This window comes from Symsagittifera roscoffensis, chromosome 8, assembly GCF_963678635.1.
Source record: "Symsagittifera roscoffensis chromosome 8, txSymRosc1.1, whole genome shotgun sequence".
In the NCBI taxonomy this organism is placed as follows: Eukaryota; Metazoa; Xenacoelomorpha; order Acoela; family Convolutidae; genus Symsagittifera; species Symsagittifera roscoffensis.
The window spans coordinates 11,044,124-11,065,833 of NC_087069.1; the positions used below are offsets into that span (position 1 = coordinate 11,044,124).

The 21,710-nt window shown below is 37.9% G+C and overlaps 1 protein-coding gene across 1 annotated transcript in view; it reads left to right on the forward strand.

Moving 5' to 3' along the window:
- The first annotated feature begins 6,946 nt into the window (after window positions 1–6,946).
- The window catches only part of LOC134853077 (uncharacterized), a 29,036-nt gene continuing 14,272 nt past the window's right edge, over window positions 6,947–21,710 (forward strand). Inside the window, exons 1-2 of the mRNA XM_063869012.1 lie at window positions 6,947–7,445; window positions 7,528–7,638. Coding sequence (XP_063725082.1) covers window positions 7,204–7,445; window positions 7,528–7,638 — 353 coding nt within the window. The 5' untranslated portion in view covers window positions 6,947–7,203. The remainder of the gene's footprint in view (window positions 7,446–7,527; window positions 7,639–21,710) is intronic.

The following is a 21,710-nucleotide window of genomic DNA, read 5'->3' on the forward strand; positions in this document are numbered from 1 at the left end:
AAAAAGTTATATACTTTGCTGATCCTCTTGATCTTCCTCTTTGGCAGTGCACTAATCTATATAAACGATTGAACGAGAATTTTTATCAGGTCACTGAATTGATGAAAAATTTTCCCAAGCAAGACTCAAACTCTACCATGTGCGGTTCGTTTTGTAATTATATTGCACAATTGATTTATGATAAGAACTTTATTAGCGATGCTTCTGATTTTTTAAACATAAATGATCATGTGCTGAAACCTTTTCTAACTCACATGCTTTCCAATTAAATAACATTTAATATGGCTCATTTGTACACTTTTATGTTTAATTATGAACACTACGATTTTTCAGTAATTGACATTCTTACCCAATTGTTAACTGAATATTAATAATCCGAGAAATTAGGCTACAGTCAAAAATATACAAAATCGATCTATGGGGGGCCTCCTTTCAGTACAATCTCCGGACGGGTTTCGAAACGCTGACTTTCAGCTGAGTGTCGAGCGCCCTGCGTTTTCCTCTACTCGGACCCCAAGAAGGAAGACTCCGATATGCATACTCTGGTTCTGTATACCTTAATAACGACGTTCTTATTAATTAATTTTTTTAACATGGTTTAATTTTATATACAATTCAATTTATAGATCAATGCGTACTAATTAATTTTTTTTGTCCAAAAATTTTGTCAAAAAGGAAGGAAACGCTAAAAGAGTGCTGATAGCGCAACTCATATTAAGCCAAACTGCAGTGACAACTTAAACTTTTTACACTACAATTTTTTTTAGTTAAAGTCATAAATTAGTTGCAAAAAGAAACAATTGCAGGTTGCATGGTGACTATAAGTTAAAACTTAATACATTATGACTAATAGTTTTATTACATGAGGACTATTAGTTATAAAATAACACGTGGTGACAATTTGGATTTTTACATGGTGACCATTGGTTGTCAGATACTACATGATGACCAGTGTAATCTATACTTACTAATCATCCATGTATGACAACACCCCCCTCCCAACTTAATGCACTATATGCATGCTACTAATTAATTTTTTTTTTCAAAACTTATGGTTTGCGTTCATAGCACAGCTTCAATTCAATTTTTGAGCCGGATTACTTCGCCACCTGCGCAGAGCGTTCATAGAAATACTGTGTGCAGTAATTATCCTAATTTGGCCTAATTTTTTTGAAAGCGGCAGTACAACAGTGCCGAAATACGACAGTGCCAAAAATGAAAGTCTTCAACACGCTTTTTTCATCACTGCTGTACTTCGGCATTGTTGTGACAGGTTGACTTCCATAGACCAAAAAAGATAGCCATACAATTCCATAATTTAGGTCATAGCCGCTCTACTAAGATACAGCCGCTGAAAAATCGTGTTCTTTTTATTTTTTGATAACCCGTTATTGAGAAACATTAGTTCGGAAAATAAAAAGAACACTTCTTTTGAATGGCTAAACCTTAGTAAACAAACATGCGACATGTAGCGTATTTGATACGAGAATTTTTCTTTAAAGTTTGGCTTCAACCACTCGTTTTTTGAATTTTTCGATCTAGACTGTTTCTGGTTGATTCGAAAACTGTTTCAAAATTGAGTTTGTGTAATTGATCAACTGGTCATAAATTTGACGTGGTTGTTTGTTGGTTTTAGTTTACACTCTTTTTCCCCAGGTGAAAAGTTTGCGCAAAGACGACTTAATCGATAAAATTGAAAAAGATGTGCTCTGCAATTTTTCAATTTTCACTTCAAGACAAATTGTTTCGAAATCTTTAACATCACTAGGATGATAAATAGTACCGAGTAATAACAGAGCCGGCATATCTTCGTAGAAAACAGAAGGAAATTGAAACGTGTCACTCGAACCTTTTTATAGAAGTTGAAGCTCTTGAAAATGTTTAGAAAAGCTTATAGTCCGGTTTCCGAAGCATTGAATTAACTGAGCCTGCAAGAAATGTGATGTCACTTTTTGTTCGGTCTTTCGCAGTTTTGGGTGGAATATAGCCTCACTGATAGTATTTCAAAGTTTAGCCGGTTTAAACTGCTGACACTCAAATATTTTGGCCTCCCCCAAACAGTTACAAAAAATAAAACATGTCTTCCTTGAGTGATTTCTTGTAATTTAAGTCGTTAATTACAATGAAACCTAAGCTTGCGTATAATAAATTTGTTGACTGGTAGACGTACATGTGTTGCTTCTGACTTCAGCTGATTATGAATCAGGGGCGGCTTTGGGGGGGTTTGACGTTTGCTATCCGCTCAGGAGGTCGACCCCCTGAAGACCCGAAGGGTCCCCCATTTGTACTATTTTGAGATATCTATTTTTGATGATACACCATAAAAATTGTCAAAATGCACCTTTGGTGTCAATCTATTCTAATTTTGAGGGGGGAGAGTGATTTTTTGGTCGAAATTTTCAAAAAAATTGCAGAAAAAAAACGCCTTTTTTGGCCTTTTTTTCAAAATCTTGCCTGCAGCGGAATAGATTTGGTCAAAAAAGGGTCTTTTTGATGATTTGGGAGAGCTCAGAAAATCAAATTTGATCAAATCTAAAAAAGGTTTTACAATTTTTTTTTAAAATTCCCCCCCTTTCAGGAAAATCCTAGATTCGCCACTGCCATGGTTTACAGAAGAATTCACAAAAGCCATGTCTAGCTTCGCTGGTGCTGAACAAACACTATGCGCAAACCACCGCTCATTTTTGGTTTGTTTGTTACAAACCAGTAATTACCGAAACTTAAAAACTATTGCAGATATTAGGAAGGACAGAGCTAATTTCACTCGGTTAATGTTGAAAAACAGCATGATGTTGTTCTTCTGGACTTGCGTCGGCACAAGAGTTTACATGTCGAACACCGGACGAAAAATTCGTCAATATAAATTTTTTGCTTGTAGTATACACTTCAAGATGTTAAGTCTTGCGTTAGTGGTCATGCGTTTCTCGCAATCCGCCATTCACAAAGGACCTTGATCAAGCTGAAAAATTTCAATCACTGCCAACACTTTTGATTCTAAAGTTTTTTCACTTTTATTAACCGTTGTCTGCCTGGAAAACTAAAACGTTTTGGTTTCAGAGGCGTGTTTTTCTACATTCTCAAGTCAATTCTGCGAGTCGGGAACCGTTTGTCCAAATGATTGAAACATCATCACAACCACTGAAAATTGAGCATGGTTTTTCCCAAAGCTCAGTGCTCAGCCTTCTACTTTTTCTCTTATTTATTAATGACTTACCACAATACCACAAAATTTTAAGAAAAGCAATATGTAGTATTATTTGCTGATGGCACTTCGATTTTTCATTCTGAAAAAAAAGTGAAAATAAGGGTTTTGCCGGTGAAATTAGTAAAACAACTAATCGGATTAGGCAAAACAGTCTGGCAGTAAATTCCGATAATTGTTATTTTATGAGTTTGGGGAAGGCCTCAACATCAAGGTTGCATCTTTCACGGCAAGTGCTAAAAACTGTTGATCGCTCAAAAAATTTAAAAACTGAAATAGACAAAAAATTATGCTACAGATGTCACATTGAAAAAATGAACAAAAAACTTTAGCACTTCTGTGTGGTGGTTTATAAAAATAAAAGGTAATTCTCAAAAAAGCATCTACTGATTTATTAAAATGCATTTTGCCAGTCATATTGAGTTATGAAATTAACTACGCATATGTATAAAACGTATTTAAATAAATGTTCAAAAACGAATCATTAGAGCATTTTTTTAAACAGCGTTCTGAGTCACTCATCGACATTATGGAGAACCATGAGTTTTTCACTGTTTTCGATTTTTTTCTGTGTGAATTATTCAAAATGCTTTCTCACGAGCTTCGTGGCCGCTCTCAACATAAGTTTCTTCATCGAGAACAACTTCACAGTTGACGACAAACAAGAAATACTACAAAATACATATTACCTTTGGAAAACTGTAGTACTTTTCAAATACGGAAATCAGACGAACATCAGCTGCTTTTAGCTTATAATTGGCTGATCAAAAATAGTATATGTTCTAAAAATTTGTTAGAAAAGTTAGAATGTTTTCAAACGCTTTTCAAGGTTTTTTCAAACAGTTAGTAAAATCATGTCCCTCATAATTGCTCTCTCAGCAAGACCAAGGGTCATTGCTCGTTGAATTTAAATACTCTACAGTGACCCCTCCAGGCTTTTTTTAAATTACATAATTTTAAAATGCAGCTGGTAAAGGAATTCAAATCAATGAGTAGTAAAGTTTAAGAAGGATCAAATACGCTTCACAGCAGTCGCGATGTTTTGATGTTTTGATCTTTTGGTGTTTTACTTTTCACTGAAACGTTTTTGAAAAAAAATATGACAAAGATCGTGTGAACTGAAAAACTCCCACAGCTTCAACCAAAAACCGAGAAACAAAATGCGATGGATCTCTTGTTCAACAGGGTAATAAAATAAGTCTCATGTGTTATATGAAAAAAGACTCAAATGATGCACTTGTAGCACTACTAGAAATGATGGTAAAATATTTGTGATCATTGTTTATAACCTTTGGCTTTTTACCACACTTTCAATGCAAAAAAAAACAGATTTGGACAATAACTAGAACGACTGATGAAATATGAAATATCAATCCTTGCCACTGGAAAGTTTAGCATACATTACCACAACAAAAACATCTGAATGCATAAAATCCGAATAGTTTTTAGTTTTCAAATAAATCTGCCGGTAGCGAGTTATTAGAAACATGTCCTGACTACTCTATTTGAAGAAATGCCAATATATTTGTTTTAACTGGACTTGACTATGCTTTCTTCTTACAGAAAACCCTTTTTTGCTCAAAGGAAAAACTGATAAACCAAAAGCAAAAAGCTTGGATTATCTCAAGTTGTATCAGCAGAATTTAATAATGCTGCTGATGAAAAGCTTGTAAACTAACCGATAGAATCAATGAACAATCTTGACCTGTTTTAGAAACCTGTCAGGGCAACACCAACAGAGGTAAAAAAAATTACACAAATGAAATAATTTAATGAACTATAATAAAGGTTACTTTTGTCTCGGAAATCCATTATAACCGACTAGAATCCATGGACGCTCGGTGCGGGTATATGCCCTATAAAGCAACACGTGGCGCGAAAAACAAAAGTCGTGTAACCGACAGAAAACCATATTTCTGCAATCTTAAATGCGAAGTTTCAGCGCGCAGAAGAAAAAAAAAACTTTTCACACTCGGCAAGACAAAACTGGACTGTTGTGAGAACTTAACTGTTACGGAACCTTCTTTACTTTTGTCGAAACTGTTCAGCAAAAAAAAATTCTCTTTGAAACGGTCATTTCACTCATCAAATACGGTTGTTTAGACGCTGTCAAAACAACACGTTTTGTAGAAGAAGAGAAATGCCAAATGCTAGACACAGCTAAGACTTGACAGCCTCCTTTGTTTTTTTTCAAGAGAAATTTAAGTTTAGCGATTTTGGTTGCAAGCAGGTCGACGGAATGACTTGTCAGTGTCATGACACACTATATTTAAACCCACATTTCAAAGGACTAGGAGCAGTATCAACAGCGAAGAAGCATCAATCAACATGAACCGTCGTTCGTACCAAAGCAAAGGGAAAACCCAACTACAGCTCTAGTCTCAGTTTTTTTTACAAAAAGAGGACCAAATTTAAGCTTTTCTCGATTCGAAAGCAATACTATTAACGGTCTTTCAACCCGAAAGTTAAGAGAGCCAGCCTAACTTGTATAGCCTAAATTTTTAATTGAGCAGTTATTAACTCTCAGAATTATATCGTTAACCTACTCAAGATGAAAATTTAGAAAGCCTGCCTACAGTATAGTTGTTAACTTCATCGATTCATATTCATAAACAAAGTGTCTTAATAATAAACAAATTTGAAATCAGACTCTGTGTAAGCCAAAAAACTGTTAAGACATTTTCTTGCTTATTCTTCTCAACAAAAAATTGTTAAGAAAATACAAATACATATACTCAAACAGTTGATTTCGAAAAAGGTAATTAGAAATTCCGAAAAAAACTCTCAGAATTTTTGCAAGACAGCAATTGTTTTTTTTTCGAAAAATGATCAGCCTTTTGAGTCGAACGTTGATCAGCATTTCTACAGTCAGCCAAGTTATTAAAATACTCAAACACTTGTGTACTCTATTGCACAGATATGGAAACATTGGATTTTTTACCAACCTTTCAAAATATCGATTTCATGTTTGTTTTACGTGTTATTACTGCTAAATGCGTGAAGTTACGAGGTGAAGTTTGGAATAAATCTGATTAAAATTGTCAGTATGTTCACAAGGCCAAATTTCCTTGCATTATGACAAAGTTAAATCTTTTCAAAATTAAAGTGTAAGAGAGACTTGAAAATAGCCGGAAAAACGATGTTTTCATCACTCTTTTACTTTCGAAAAATGTTTAGTAACTTGTCTCTGGAATCCAGTAATGAACAGACACTAAAATTTGACCCTAACCAGCGCACATTTTGGCCTCGTAATCTAATTTTCTAATCAGTTTTGGATCTTTTTAACATAATCTCCCTTTTGGTACCTGGTAACAAATCATCACCCCTATGATGAAACAATTCAACGCGGTTGAGAATATGCAAACTTTGTTCATAGTAAAGAAACCTCCACGACCTCAAAAGTTTCAAAGAGTTTTGAGGTCGTGAGCGAGTAAAAGGGTTAAATATAAAGTATAAACTTCTGAATACAAAGAGTTAAAAAATTCCCAAAGTGGTCAAAAATACGTCAGAAAGACGTTTCGGTTGAGAAATTTTGTTTAAGACCAGTATCAATGTTTAAAGAAAGAAAAATTTTGCGAGATTGTAGCAAGAGTGTTTGCAGTTTGATGGTAAATAATTCATGTTGAATAAATGAATGCTAAGTAAAGCTTTATTTTTCATAAATACTGTATACTTCAGTTTTTTATAATGATCAAGTAGAATTACTTTTCTGAGCGTATTGTATTTCTTAAATCTTCTGAACAAATTATCGTTATTGTACATTTGTGAAAAAAAGACTGTGTTAGTTTATATCTAATGAAAAATTTGTTGGCTTGTTCGTTACACTAAAATAAAACAGTAGAAGTGTTTTTTATTTTTGTGACGGTTAAACGGAATATTTTTCTGTACCAATTATTTAATATTCATTTGTAACATTAAGCAAAAAAAAAAACGTTCTTATTTTAGAAATTCTGATTGATTTTCGACCATCGTTCTGAACTAGTTCAATTTTATTGGAAGTAATGTCGTTCAATAAATCAACTAAATTTCGTTTGATTTTTTACGCTCTTACTCTCGTGTTTCAAATTTACACAATCGGAATTCTCTCGGTTTCAATGCATTTGGGCAAATCTTCCTTGTGGCATCTCGACACGACTCGCCTTGACGAGTTCAATTTTGACAAAATAGAAGCTGGTTTTTCCTCTTTTTGCACCACAAATGGAACTGCAGAGAAAGTCTGCGGAGAAACAGTTCGAAACACATTGTGAGTACTTTTCCATCAAAAACAAAAAAAGCGAAGAGTTGAAAAAGAATATGAAATCAAATTTTTTCACTTTTTGTTTCAGAAAGGAAAAGGGACAAAATCTTGCTGCATACAGAACTGCAGATAAAATGCTGGTTGTCGCAATCTCGTGGCTACCATTCTGTTTGTTGCATGATGCAGGCCATGCTATTTTGTAGGTTTTCTGCGTTTAATGTTTTCGGAAATTTATATCCGTTTTTATGGCATGTGAAATAGGTTTTTTTCTATGAATCAGTTTTTTTAATGTGTAGGTAGGTGTTGACTCTCAATAGGTTCTAAAATCGATCAGAACAGTGTCCTCTGATTTTCTAAACTTTTAATTTTTTTGTGTAGTTTTGTAACTTGATTTCATTTCTCTACCAATTTTCCAAACATTCAACGAAAATCTTAGCTGAAGCTTTTTCTTCTGGTCAATTTCGACTTTTTAAATAACCGATTATGTATGGATTTTGAAAAAATTGGCAATTCAAAACTTGTCAATTTGAATAGGAGTTAATTTGACGTGCGTGCACAAAACTATTTACCCCACTTGTAGATTATTTTCCGGGGAGTCGTCTCCTCTAAGCAGGTTTTCACTCTACTCAACTGCCGCAGAGTTTCTCACCTTCATACCGTGTAATAGCGGGGGACACTAAGACATGATATGATCCACAATCCCGAAAGGGTTATCTTGGTGGTCAGACTAAATCGGTCGATCAAAGGATTACGCAACTTCCCCCTTAATTTAGGCTCTTTTCGGCTCTCCTTTTACGCTTCTAGTTAGTTCAGCAAATCGTGGGCACAATGGGTAAATACTCAATCGCAAAGGAAATAAAACAATTTACAGTGCCCTTAATGAGCTAACTACTATTTAGCAACTTCTATATTGAAGCCCGCGTCCCGTTCCCTTCAATCGCTCGTCAATTTTCGGTTGACTGGATTCAAAACTCGCCTACTCTACCAGAGCAGCGACACAACTAGTTCAACCCGGTACTAAACTCGGGTTCCAGCGCAACTTGCTCGCACAACTGTCTCAACCCGGTACTAAACTCGGGTTCCAGCGCAACTCGCTCACTAGCAATAATTGTTCTCTTCTCTGATTGAGAACCAACTACCCTTAGTAGTAGCTAACACTGTTCTGACTCTTAAAGGCTCTCCGGTACCCTGCTATTCCTTAACTTTCTTTACACTTAGTTTTACTTAAGTCACGCCATTCCCTATCAGTCATCCGCCTAAATCACCCGTCTGCACATGTTTTAAGACTATATCCCTCCTCCTGTCAACTCTGCCACGTGCCAACTTCGGTTTCTTTTATCAATCTTTTCACACTTATTAGAAACCCAGTATGCGGTAGCTGTCACAATTTGACCAAGCAAACAAATGTCATACGATTCTAATCAACCAATTCCTGAACTCTGTGAACTTCAGCTCTCGAGTTCAACTAACCTCTAAACCATACTATGTTTACCCAGTGATCCTCCCAAGGTCTTTATTTTAGTTATCGCGTTAACGTTTCGACCTCCCAGGGGTAGGGGGAGGCCCTTTTCATGGGTAGCTAAATAATTTCAGGCATCTACATTTTCTATCTGTACTCTATTCCAATCCCGAACCTTCTAGCTATCAAGGTAAGGTATTTCGTCTATTAGGTGTCAAATTAAACCAAACTATCAACTCCGTAAATTTCCCGTCCAATCATACCATTTAGGAAACTTAACTCTCATACCGAGGTCTCATTACTATCAATTTCTTCTGGGACTACTTTTCTTTTACCCTGATTGATATTCTATTAATAGCGCATTCGCCAAGCTAAATTGAACGCAATGCTTGCCAAGTTCACTTTAAATTAAATCTTCTACTCCGATGTTGCAAGGTAAAAACTATATCTCTATCAGCTTCTGCTCTAGTTCCCAATATATAAGTTTTCCTCCCAATTTTTAGCAAGGTGACCCATTCTCATTTCCAGGGGTTGGGCTGGGAAACGCGCCACTTTCCGGTGTTAATATTGGGGCTTTCCATGCAAGTTTGGGGTCAAAACTCCCAAAGGTCAACTTAAGTTCACCCAGGGGTCAACTGGGGTCAAACTTCAATATTCAGGTTTAAAACCCATAGGGGTCCTACCTACAAAGTTTCATCCATATCCCGTTAATACTTCCAAAGTTATCCCATTTCTAGGGTCCATTATCATTTTTCCCGGGGAAAGGCTATTAAAACCGGAAGGAGTCACCGGAGGGGTTTCAATCACAAGGGGTCTTTTTCCGAAGGTGAGTTGTAGTATCTGATGCGACCATAAAATCGATTTGCCCTCGTACATTCTTTTGCGTAAATTGCCGACTTCCGGTCTAAGGGGTTTTTTTTCCAAGTGCTAGAAGCTTCCGGACCAACCGCTGGAATTGCTTCAAAATATAATACAAGATGTATCTTGCCACTACCTATCATCCCTCCAAGATTCAGCTCCCTGCGATCATTTGAGGCCGAGAAACGACTTCCGGAATTTAGGGGTGGTTTTGTTTACTTAGGGCATAAAACGGAAGTGGGGGTCTGGGGGGTCTGTGTTTCGAAACTTATACTCCCCTTAACTAGGCCTACAACCTACTAAAATTTGAGCCCACTACCGCCGCTAGTTTCCGAGTTCTGATAGGGCCATTTACACTTCCGGAACTGTTATCAATTGGGGCCGGGAGATCCGAGGGTTATGGATTTTTTCATGTCCGGGTCAAATCATCTCTAGTATCCGTCCTATGAGTTTCATAAACCTAGCCACTGTAGTTCCCATTTAGGGGGGGTTGCAGTTTTTACTCCCTCCGCATTTACTGCCATAGGAGAGACTATATCTTCGAAGATTGAACTAATTTGAACTTTACCCTCTGTTTGCAGTATTGCTTAACTTGATGACGAAGCATTCTTAAGCTCAGGTCACTATAGCATGTAATACAATAGAATCACCATTTCTACAGTCTTCCCTTCTAGTCTATTATTCACCCGAATATTGCTAATAACAATGATCAAGTCACCGTTTTTCTATTAAGACAAATAACCAATCTAACACCTCAACCTCGACTCTTTGTCTCATATCTAATCCCTCTTTTAACGCCATTTTTTTCTTTTTTGCTTAACTAGACTTTCGGTTTTTCTGCTATAATATACCGCCTTGCACTACTCTCTGAATATAGCTCCGTATAGACCCGGTACATGCACCATTTAATACGTGTTGCGACGCAGCGAACCGCAGGCTTCAATTTCCGTAGACTCTTACAAAATCAATTTATCTATGTGAGCACCAAGGGTTGCTTCCTTGAAGGAAGCAACTAAGAGTCTAAGAAAGATTTTAAACGCGTTGTGAAATACCTCCACCATTCTATCGAAACAATAAATTAAACTACCAAAATTTTCATTGAGTTTCTATTGTCTTACTGGTGGAGATGTTTCTAAAGCACCTATAAAAACCGCAAATGAGATTAGAATGTGAGAGAGGGAGAAAGAGTTTTCAGTTTTACTCACTGAACTGAACTGAACCCGTACTAGTTCACCGACCTCTTGTTTCAAGTCTCTTTCATCGCTCCTCCTGTCGTTTCCATATGTAACGAGGTGCCGGTAGTCCTGCTGCGGCACCGTCCAGTCACTTCCTCCGTCTTCGTCCGTCACTGGATTGTCGGGTGGTCGCCAGCACTGCTTGGGGACCTCGCATTCAGATTAACCCGGCCCCGGTCAACTTCCGTTTCCCCGAATGAGTCCACACTTTTCCACCGATCAATTAAGTTATGGAAGTAGGCAGCCTTCTTTTTTTAGGCCCTACTTCCCTTCTGTCGTCAAATCCATCTCGTTCTTTGTCTGTTCGGCATCGCTTGGAAGCCTTGAGGGAAACTTCTGATCTGCTACTCGCTTGCAGATTTTGACATCCGTCCCATACTTTTGTAGATAGTCTGTGTTCGCATGTCTTTTCCGTCATCTCTTGGCAGAGTTCAGCCCAAGTAATTTTTATTTCGTCCATGTTAATGTCATCTGTCCTTTGGACGGTTTCACTCATCATCTGACCTCCCGCAGAGGCATTGTACCCACTACCCAGAAAAGCAGCTGCCATCTCGTCCTCGTCAAAACTCAACTCATCATCGTCAGATCCGTCGAAAGATTCTTTCGTGTCGTTCTCATTCCCGCCCGGAGCAGTCGTTACATCTCTTCTCTCCCGTCCAACCATCGTGAATACGCTTTGTGTATCGTATCTGTGTGACAGCAAGGATGTAATTTGGCGACTCAAAATTTGAAAGAAACGGGGAAATAATCCAATTCGACGCGTTGATTCCCCCACTTCAATCTTTTTTCCACTCGTAACATCGCCTATTACCACAGCATTCCCTTCACTATGCTCATCGACCGACTTCTCATTTTGTCACATCTCCGTCGGGCAGACGCGTTCCATTGAGTTGTCGTCGGGTTCGCAATTCTCCAGATCACCTTCTCTCAAAGAGCCATGACTCATTCCCTTACGCTCGTTTTCCTGATCGCTACTTTCGGAAACTTCGATTTCGACTCGCTCGCTGACGTTGTCAGCCATCGCCGATTCGCCAATTCTGATCTCAGTCATTTCTGTGCCAGATCCCGCACCCTCGTGATAAACCAGCCCCGTGTCACAGGAGTCTGTAGTCTCAGCTGCATTGACGCATCTTCTGCCTGAATCCATTCCATTTCGGACCCGAAATCTCGTTCTCCCACGACATCTGAATCTAACCTGAGTTGGACTACGGCACTTCGTTTCAGTTTTCAGAACTTCGTTCCTCATGTCGAAAACGAAGTCTTCTTTCTGTTCATACCAAACGAGTCCAAGTGTTAGATCAACATCCAGTCCATCGACCACCAAGACTTCGGTCCTTCTGTTAAACTGTCCCAGCTGCAGCACGATCGACGCTCTGTCAACTACTTCCAAACTGACTCCTGTTTTTGTTTCGAGAGTTTCCTCGGCTTGTCTCAGGGGCATCTCTGATCCAATCGACCGGTAGGTTTTGTAGCTTAACAGGGTCCATTCAACGTCTGGATCAAGTGCCACTTTAGCAGCCCTGTCGTTGACATAGCCATCCGTGAATGCTCTCATGGGCATCCAAAACATGTCTTCTGTCTCCGCGGGAGTCGGTTCACTCACTTCCTTCCTCGCATTCTTGGGGGCCACAACCCGTGACTCCTTCACTTGGCGCCACACCATCGGCTTGTCATCTCCAGCTTTCTGATCTACTAACTCTGTCTGAGGCTCCTCTGCGAATTCAATTTTCTGTGGCCTTGGGCACGACTCCCATTCGAATGAAACCGCCGAGCTTGGTTCGGAATGTGTGAAGAATTTCTTTGACTGCTCATCATAGAAATTTCCTTAATATTCATTCATCCAACCATGTCCGTGTCCATCTCGTAGTTCTCCAAGAGTACTGCTGGGAATGTCCTCTTCAGTCTCCCCAACTTGATTTCCACCGAAATTAATCCCAACACTTCGACATCTCGGACATTTTCGTCACATCTTCCAATCAATCTTCCGTTGAACTGCAGTATAGCTGGCTGTGGCTGCAACGTCTGGTAAGCGTCCAGTCGCATCAAATTGCCCGCAATCTTGTCGTCAAGTTCGGTATCCATATACACACCATTGGCGAATGCATTCACAAACCTCCTGCTAGTTTCAACTGATCTCATTCTCCGTCCTGCGTTCGATTCGACTTCAGTTGCGACATCAACGTTATCCTCGCTAAGTATAGAATCAAAACACTGGGTCCCGGCGCGGGCAGTAAGCTCTGCCTCACCACTACGTGGTTTTGATGTGATGCCCTTTCTGCCAACAGGCTCGGTCAGTTGCTACTTTGCTCCTTGCTCTTCAGACCTCGGGGTTTCTGCCCCCGTCAAGCACAACATCGAAGTGATGTGGAATCATTTTCTCGCAATCTTCCGTAATCACCTCAAATGTTCCTTCGCTTCCAGTCCGTAACAACCCTCTAGGACGCTCGAGGAGCATCCCGTGTCGTTCTTCCAATTGCTTGAGGCTCAGCACCACGTCGACTTCTATCTCAGTAGCCGCCACCACAACGACATCCAGTCGCTCGGTGAATGTCCCAATCTGCACATCCACTTCTGCCTGGCAACAACGTCACTAATCTGATCATCCCAGCCTTCGTGAATTTTTCCGTTGAACGCCTGAAGCTGAGAGGAAGATTCTAGAATCATGAAAGCACATACCTTCATCATGTGGACTGCAGTAGTCTCTTCCAGCTCCATACGAACTAGAAGGTTGCGAACTAGAAGGTTGTCCACAAACCCATCGATCAAGTGCTGCTTCGCGCTAACCTCGGTGGGTCCTTCAGCCGCTTCCAGCAGCATTCTACTGCCCAATGAATCATCGTCATCACTTCCTCTTGAACGAGTTAAAGTCGTTAAACCGGCTTCATTCATCGTGGTTTGTTCGCTAACCATACTTGTATTCGGCTTCTTCGGTTCTTCCGCAATCTACATCGATACCTTCTTTTTCGTCGCAATCGTTTCTTCGTCCAGCATGATCATTGATGTCTTTGGTAGTTTCTCAAAAACTACTGGCATTGGCTCCATTAGATTGCTCTCGTGACACGGCGCTCTTTTTTCATGGCTCACGAATAGTTTGTGACAGTCCGCAAGTCCCTGAGCACTTTTTTTCTTTTCCATTGACTTTCGTTCTTTTCCATTGAATGTTCCTTTCAACTTTCCATTGAATCTCCGGACAGCGTCTTCGCAACCGAGGGGTTCAAGCAAACCTTCGGATATGAAGTTGTAACCTGTCATATTGTCAATCTCAATGTCCATTATTTCATCACACACACTGCCCCAAAAGAAAATTCGTCCCTTGTTAGCCCATTCCGATCTGGGGGCAAAATCTTCTCCTCCAACTTCTCCTGTCGGCACTCTGGGATAGTCGAAGGGAGCCATAATCTGCCTCATTCTGCTTTCGTCCAAAGGAGGGCCAATCTCTTCCAGCAATGGCACTGAACGATCGCCTGCATGAATACAGCGCTGTTGATAGTCCACCCTGATTTCAGATTTTCTTTTCAGAGTGCTGAGACTGATCAACATTGCTCTGAATAAGTTCTTCACAACGATAACTGCTACATTCTCTGTTATTGATCCTATCTCCAACTTCATGACCGTCCAGCCACGAATGACAGCACCGTCTTGCCTTGGACCGCAGTAGTTCCTCAGTTCCTTCATAGGATGCATCACTCTAAAATCGACGTAGTTGATCCAATTCGAATAACCGACGCTTCCTAAAATGGTTCCCAACAGAAACAGATCATCTATTCTCGCTTTGAATAACACTTCGGTTGCATTTTGATTGTCTCGATCCATTTTCTTCTTCGTTGTTCGGTCTATTAGTCCAACACTCGTTGTTGCCGAATCCAAAGATTGTTATTCGCTCGATAAAGAAAGCCCACCCAGGAGCGCCAATGTAGATTTTTTTCCGGGAAACGTCTCCTCTAAGCAGGTTTTCACTCTACTCAACTGCCGCAGAGTTTCTCCCCTTTATACCGTATAATAGCGGGGGAGACTAGGACACGATATGATCCACAATCCCGAATCTCTAAACCATGCTATGTTTACCCAGTGATCCTCCCAAGGTTTTCATTTTAATTATCACGTTAACGTTCCGACCTCCCAAATGTAGGTGGAGGCCCTTTTCATGGGTAGCTAATTAATTTCAGGCATCTAAATTTTCTATCTGTTCTCTATTCCAATCCCGAACCTTCTAGCTATCAGGGTAAGGTCTTTCGTCTATTAGGTGTCAAATTAAACCAAACAATCAACTCCGGAGAGCCAAGTGAATTTCCCGTCCAATCATACCATTTAGGAAACTTAACTCTCATACCGCGGTCTCATTACTATCAGTTTCCTCTGGGACTAATTTTCTTTTACCCTGATTGATATTCTCTTAATAGCGCATTCGCCAAGCTAAATTGAACGCAATGCTTGCCAAGTTTACTTTAAATTAAATCCTCTACTCCGATGCTGCAAGGTAAAAACTATATCTCTATCAGCTTCTGCTCTAGTTCCCAATATATAAGTTTTCCTCCCAATTTTTAGCAAGGTGACCCATTCTCATTTCCAAGGGTTGGGCTGGGAAATGCGCCACTTTCCGGTGTTAATATTGGGGCTTTCCATGCAAGTTTGGGGTCAAAACACCCAAGGATCAACTTAAGGTCACCCAGGAGTCAACTGGGGTCAAACTTCTATATTCAGGTTTAGAATCCCATAGGGGTCCTACCTACCAAGTTTCATCCATATCCCGTTATTACTTCCAAAGTTATCCCATTTCTAAGGTCCATTATTTCTTTTCCCAAGGAAAGGCTATTAACACCGGAAGGAGTCACCGGAGGGGTTTCAATCACTCGGGGTTTTTTTCGGGGGTGAGTTGTAGTATCTGATGCCACCATAAAATCGACATGCCCTCGCTCATTATTTTGCGTAAATTGCCTACTTCCGGTCTAAGGGAGTGCTTTTCCAAGTGCTAACAGCTTTCGGACCAACCGCCGGAATTGGTTCAAATTATAATACAAGATGTATCTTGCCACTACCTATCATTCCTCCAAGATTCAGCTCCCTGCGATCATTGGAGGCCGAGAAACGACTTCCGGAAGTTAGGGGTGGGTTTGTTTACTTTGGGCATAAAACCGGAAGTGGGGGTCTTGGGGGTCTGGGTTTCGAAACTTAAGCTCCCCTTAACTAGGCCTACAACCTACTAAAATTTGAGCCCAATACCGCCGCTAGTTTCCGAGTTCTGATAGGGCCATTTACACTTCCGGGAACCGTTATCAATTGGGCCCGGGGGATCCGAGGGTTATGGATTTTTTCATGTCCGGGTCAAATCATCTCTAGTATGCGTCCTATGAGTTTCATAAACCTAGCCACTGTAGTTCCCATTTGGGGGGAAGGTTTGCAGTTTTTACTCCCTCCGCATCTTCTACCATAGGAGGGACTATATTTTCGAAGATTGAACTATTTTGAACTTTACCCTCTGTTTGCTGTACTACTTAACTTGATGACGAACCAATCTTACGCTCAGGTTTCTCTATAGCTTCTAATACAGTAGAATCACCAATTTTTCACCACTAAATGATCACCACTAAATTTGACTGCCATATGAATTAAATTCATCGGCAATGTCACCTGACTTCTCACTAGCGTCGTCACTAGCTTGGCAAAAATGTGGGCTCAGTCCACAAACTAGTTTCAATAGGTCTTCCATTTGTCGAAAATAAATTTAATTTGGATTAATTTCAGACACTTTTTCAAGGCTTTAGAATGATACGAGCTGTCTAGTTTCACTATTTTATTAATATGATTTTAATTGGCTTCCTTAATTAGGTATAGAATTTTGATTTCAAACATTACCATAAAACTTCTGGCTTGAAAGGATCTAGTTCTATCTTTAAGTATTTTTAGATTATTGAAAAAATTTAAAGAATCTAATTGTATCTTAGATTTTTTTAAGTAATGAAACGTTTTAATTAATCTTATTCTTAGTAAGTTTTTTAACTAATTCTAATTGAAACCATGACACAAACAAAATCATTTTAAAATGCGGCGAAACGATTTGTTGTGCCGCTAGTTTTTCAAGTGAATCAATTTTGGTTTTTGGTTATAGAACATTGAGGCTACGGACATTTGGCGTCGTTTGGTTCTAGATACAACCGAAATGATAACAAAAAAAAACACTTATCTTTCAATGGCACTTTTCAATGGCTCAGAATTGCACACTCATTTTTTGCACACAGTCAAATGACCAAAATAAAACTAATTTCATCAGAGTTTTCTTCCATCGTTAAGACCTTACATCAAATCTGTTAATTTCAAGCTGAGCGATTTAGTTTTGCTCTAAAGGTAATCAGACTCATCTAACTATCTGCAACAAACCCCCACCCCTAGTAACTTAGCAAATCCACTCTCACCGCACCTAAATCACTGAATAAACCGTATTTAAACCTTATTAGTGAAAAAATGGGATCAATTTTAAGAAACATTACTGATCATCTACAAAGTTTTTGTCTGACCAGTTTTAGATAACTCATTTTAAACAAAAATTTTTAATGCTGCCCATCATCATCAATGACTTTCCAACTATTTACTCCCCTCATCTCCCTTATATATATCCCTTCAAACCCTCTACTTTCTAATTATTGTCACCTCAGTCTTCCCTTAAAACCTCGGGAAAAAACATGACCTCCACAATCCAGAAAACCCATTTTTCATTTGTATATGAACCCTTTCCCATTTTAGGTTCAGTTGAATACCAATCCTAAACCTCTACTTGAACAGAAGAGACCCATTTGGAACCTGATCTAAACTACAATTTAATATTGGATAAATTAGATATTTTACCACTGTAAAATATTTAATATTAACCAATCATAATATTAACCGAGCAGGTTATTGCAGATGTCCCAAACTCATTTTAAACAAAAATTTTTAATGCTGCCCATCATCATCAATGACTTTCCAACTATTTACTCCCCTCATCTCCCTTATATATATCCCTTCAAACCCTCTACTTTCTAATTATTGTCACCTCAGTCTTCCCTTAAAACCTCGGGAAAAAACATGACCTCCACAATCCAGAAAACCCATTTTTCATTTGTATATGAACCCTTTCCCATTTTAGGTTCAGTTGAATACCAATCCTAAACCTCTACTTGAACAGAAGAGACCCATTTGGAACCTGATCTAAACTACAATTTAATATTGGATAAATTAGATATTTTACCACTGTAAAATATTTAATATTAACCAATCATAATATTAACCGAGCAGGTTATTGCAGATGTCCCAAACCTCCCCCAAACTTTCTTTCACTCAAGCTTCCCGTTATCTCACCTTCAGACGACTCCGTACGACGCTGCAGCAGTCGAACCCTTTCCCATTTTAGGTTCAGTTGAATACCAATCCTAAACCTCTACTTGAACAGAAGAGACCCATTTGGAACCTGATCTAAACTACAATTTAATATTGGATAAATTAGATATTTTACCACTGTAAAATATTTAATATTAACCAATCATAATCCATCCAACTAACAACCCACATATTTGTAAGTGCTGAAATTACTTGTAATTTCAGCACCAGAGAGATTTGAATTTAACTTAGAAATTAGTTACCTCTCCAAGAGAACTTCAGCAGTCGCAATAAGCCAGTATACTCTAGATCTATTGAGCCTAGCAGAGACTAGTTAAAACCCTGAGACTAGTAGATATAAGAGTAAGATTAGGATCTGTATTAGACTAAGAAGTTGCACGAATCTATCCGGCCGAAAATAAGATAGCGTGACGAGCAGACGGTGTACCCTATCCGAAATTACTCTATGAGTTAACCTCAAGGACCAAACTCATCTGGTGCGATCATAAGTCTCGAATAAGACCTTAATAGCTTAGAATTAACCAAATATAGATTAGAAAATAGACAAAACATTTTCAAAATGTTACACAATAATAACTTAATTGAAATGTCTCTACGACTCAATAGATCAGAGCCGATATTCCGCGCAATACGAGAACTACCAGGTGTTGGAAAAAGACCTCGGACAAGAGACGACATACGGCTACACATAAACTTACCATTTAGTTTTATGGTTGTACGGCAAAAGCCAACACAAACTTTTATATTTAGAATCTTATTAGCAATGAATTTAGATTTTCATTTGCAAACATAAAATTTTGAAGTAAATCTTCATGATTATTTCAGGCGCTGAACAAATTACTAATGTACAATAACGATTGATAAAAAGATCTGAAGTCGTTTTCTCAACTTCTGCAGTATTATATAAAACATATTTATTGAAAATAAAAATAAAAATTCGTAGCATGACAATAAATAGTTAAAAATTATAAATCATCCTGTTGTTCCAGCTTCATCACCTAAAAATAACAGCAATCATAAGCTAACTAACATCATAAAAAACTAAAACTCTATATCAAATAAGATTAAACCATTTTATACTTAAAATTACTTAATTTTAAACCAGATCATCAAGACTTATCCTTGGATCCTAATAAATTTTCCATCTCAATAATTTTAAATTCTGATCATCAAGGCTTATCCTTGGATCAAAAAGAACAATTTTGTTCTCCCCCACCCACTTATCAAATGTCTAACGACCTCAAACGTCGATTCACTACCCAACTTTTTCAAAATACCCAGGACTAATGGAAGTTTTTAATAAAACTAACCATTCAAATTAGGCTAAACAGTGAAGAATTTCGGTTATTCATCCTTCACTTGAACCCTCCTTTTACCAGACCCAGGATAAAACTTAGACTTAGTAAGTTTAAAATAGTATCTAACGAACTACTTGTTATAATTATACCTGAACCTTGTGGATCGATTTACTAAATTCCAACCCTTGAACGTAAAAAATCATTCTCCGGAATTGATATACTTTTCTCTCCAACCCTGAACAAAAAGGCCCAGGTTAAGCTAACCAAAAAATCGTAAGGACTAACAGTCTAGGAAAATAAAAATCATTAATAGCTTCTAGCATCCCTCATCCTAAACCTTATGTCATTCAAAAATCTAGGAAATAAACAAACAATCGTTTTACACAATTGTGAAATAGACAACCAAAAATACGACCTTGTAATAACCCACATACACAAACAGTTGGATACATTCGAACAAAACGACAAACAATAAAAAGAAAAATTATAAACAAACAAAGACAAATAACCCAAAAAAGATTTTCAGAAATTAGAAACGCATTTTCCGAATCAGAAGCCAGCAGTTTAGACGAACTATACAATTTAAAGGAATCAATAAATAAAAATTGTCCCATTAATGACCAATTATTTTTTTCCGATTCAGAAACAACTTCAAATTCATCAAAAAGAGGAAAAAGAAGAATAAAAAAGCAATATAAACACATTCCAGTAGACCTATATAATTGGAATCAACCAATTAGACATATTGATAATTATATATTAACAGTCATCAAACGAAAAATTGAGCCACACTCAAAGTGACGAAAGTCCAGATGAAGAAGCAGTTTTTCCTTTTCTTATAGATTCACTCCATGATAGAGGACAAACACGATTTTGAAAAAACTTACTCGTAAATTTATTTGAACCAGTATCTGAAAGACATATGTAACCTAACACAACAAAACGGAATCTACACCATAGAATTCAGCACACCACGAACAGCTCATAATAATTATATAATTCAAACAGACGATATTGATTTAGAATTTTCAAAAGTATTCATAGAACATATCAAAAGCATACAATATCATAATTAACAAAGAGCAAACTCCATATTCACTAACGAAGTTTTTGCAATAAAATATAGTTATATATCTATTTTAGAAAAAAACAGAAGATCAAAGCACGTCACCAACCGAAACATCCAAACATACAAAAGTAAGAAACGAAATCACAATATTTTCAACATTTTTATACATATTCCGCGAAAATTTCACCAATAATGATGTCTCACAAAACACTAAACATTATTTGCAAAAAAATTTAGCATGGTTTATGATAGAATATTTTACCCACAACCTAGATTTAATTTCACAAGCAAAAAAAATTTCAGAACCCAAAGTACCAATGACGACACTGTCATTGCAGAACAATCAGATTACGTTCGGGACCCTGAAAGGTCTCATCCCGCATTTATAAATATTCCACAAGATATCTCGAGTCAAGCGATAAGTACAATATCTTTTCACAGAGATTATGTAAAAGTAATACTATTAACGATTGACGCAACACCATTAAACTATAATACATTTTTACCTGATACACGAAATAACAGCTTAAATTCAACAGTCATTGATAATGAAAATCTCAATGGAACCAGAAATCTTACACAGCAAGAAATTCAAACACCATCACACTTCATAAATGAAGAAATCGTTCAAACAACAGTAACAACTACACAACAAAATACTTCACCAATACACCCAAATCTGACAACACCAAAAAATCCGAATACATCACTGACACAGGTAACCTTACAGTCAACAGTTAATCCTTCGGTTGCTCCAAAGTACTCATATATGGACTATCAGACTTATAGACCAATTACAAAACCGTCAAAAACACGAAAAACGTTCACAAGAAACACTTTTGCAGAACACAATTATAATTATGCACACCAACAAAAAACAAATCAACCCCCCCGAAAAAATACACAAAATTTAAATCACGTATGTTCCCATTATTGGAATCTCCCAAATACATCGACTAATTCAGTAAATTTTCCAGATAA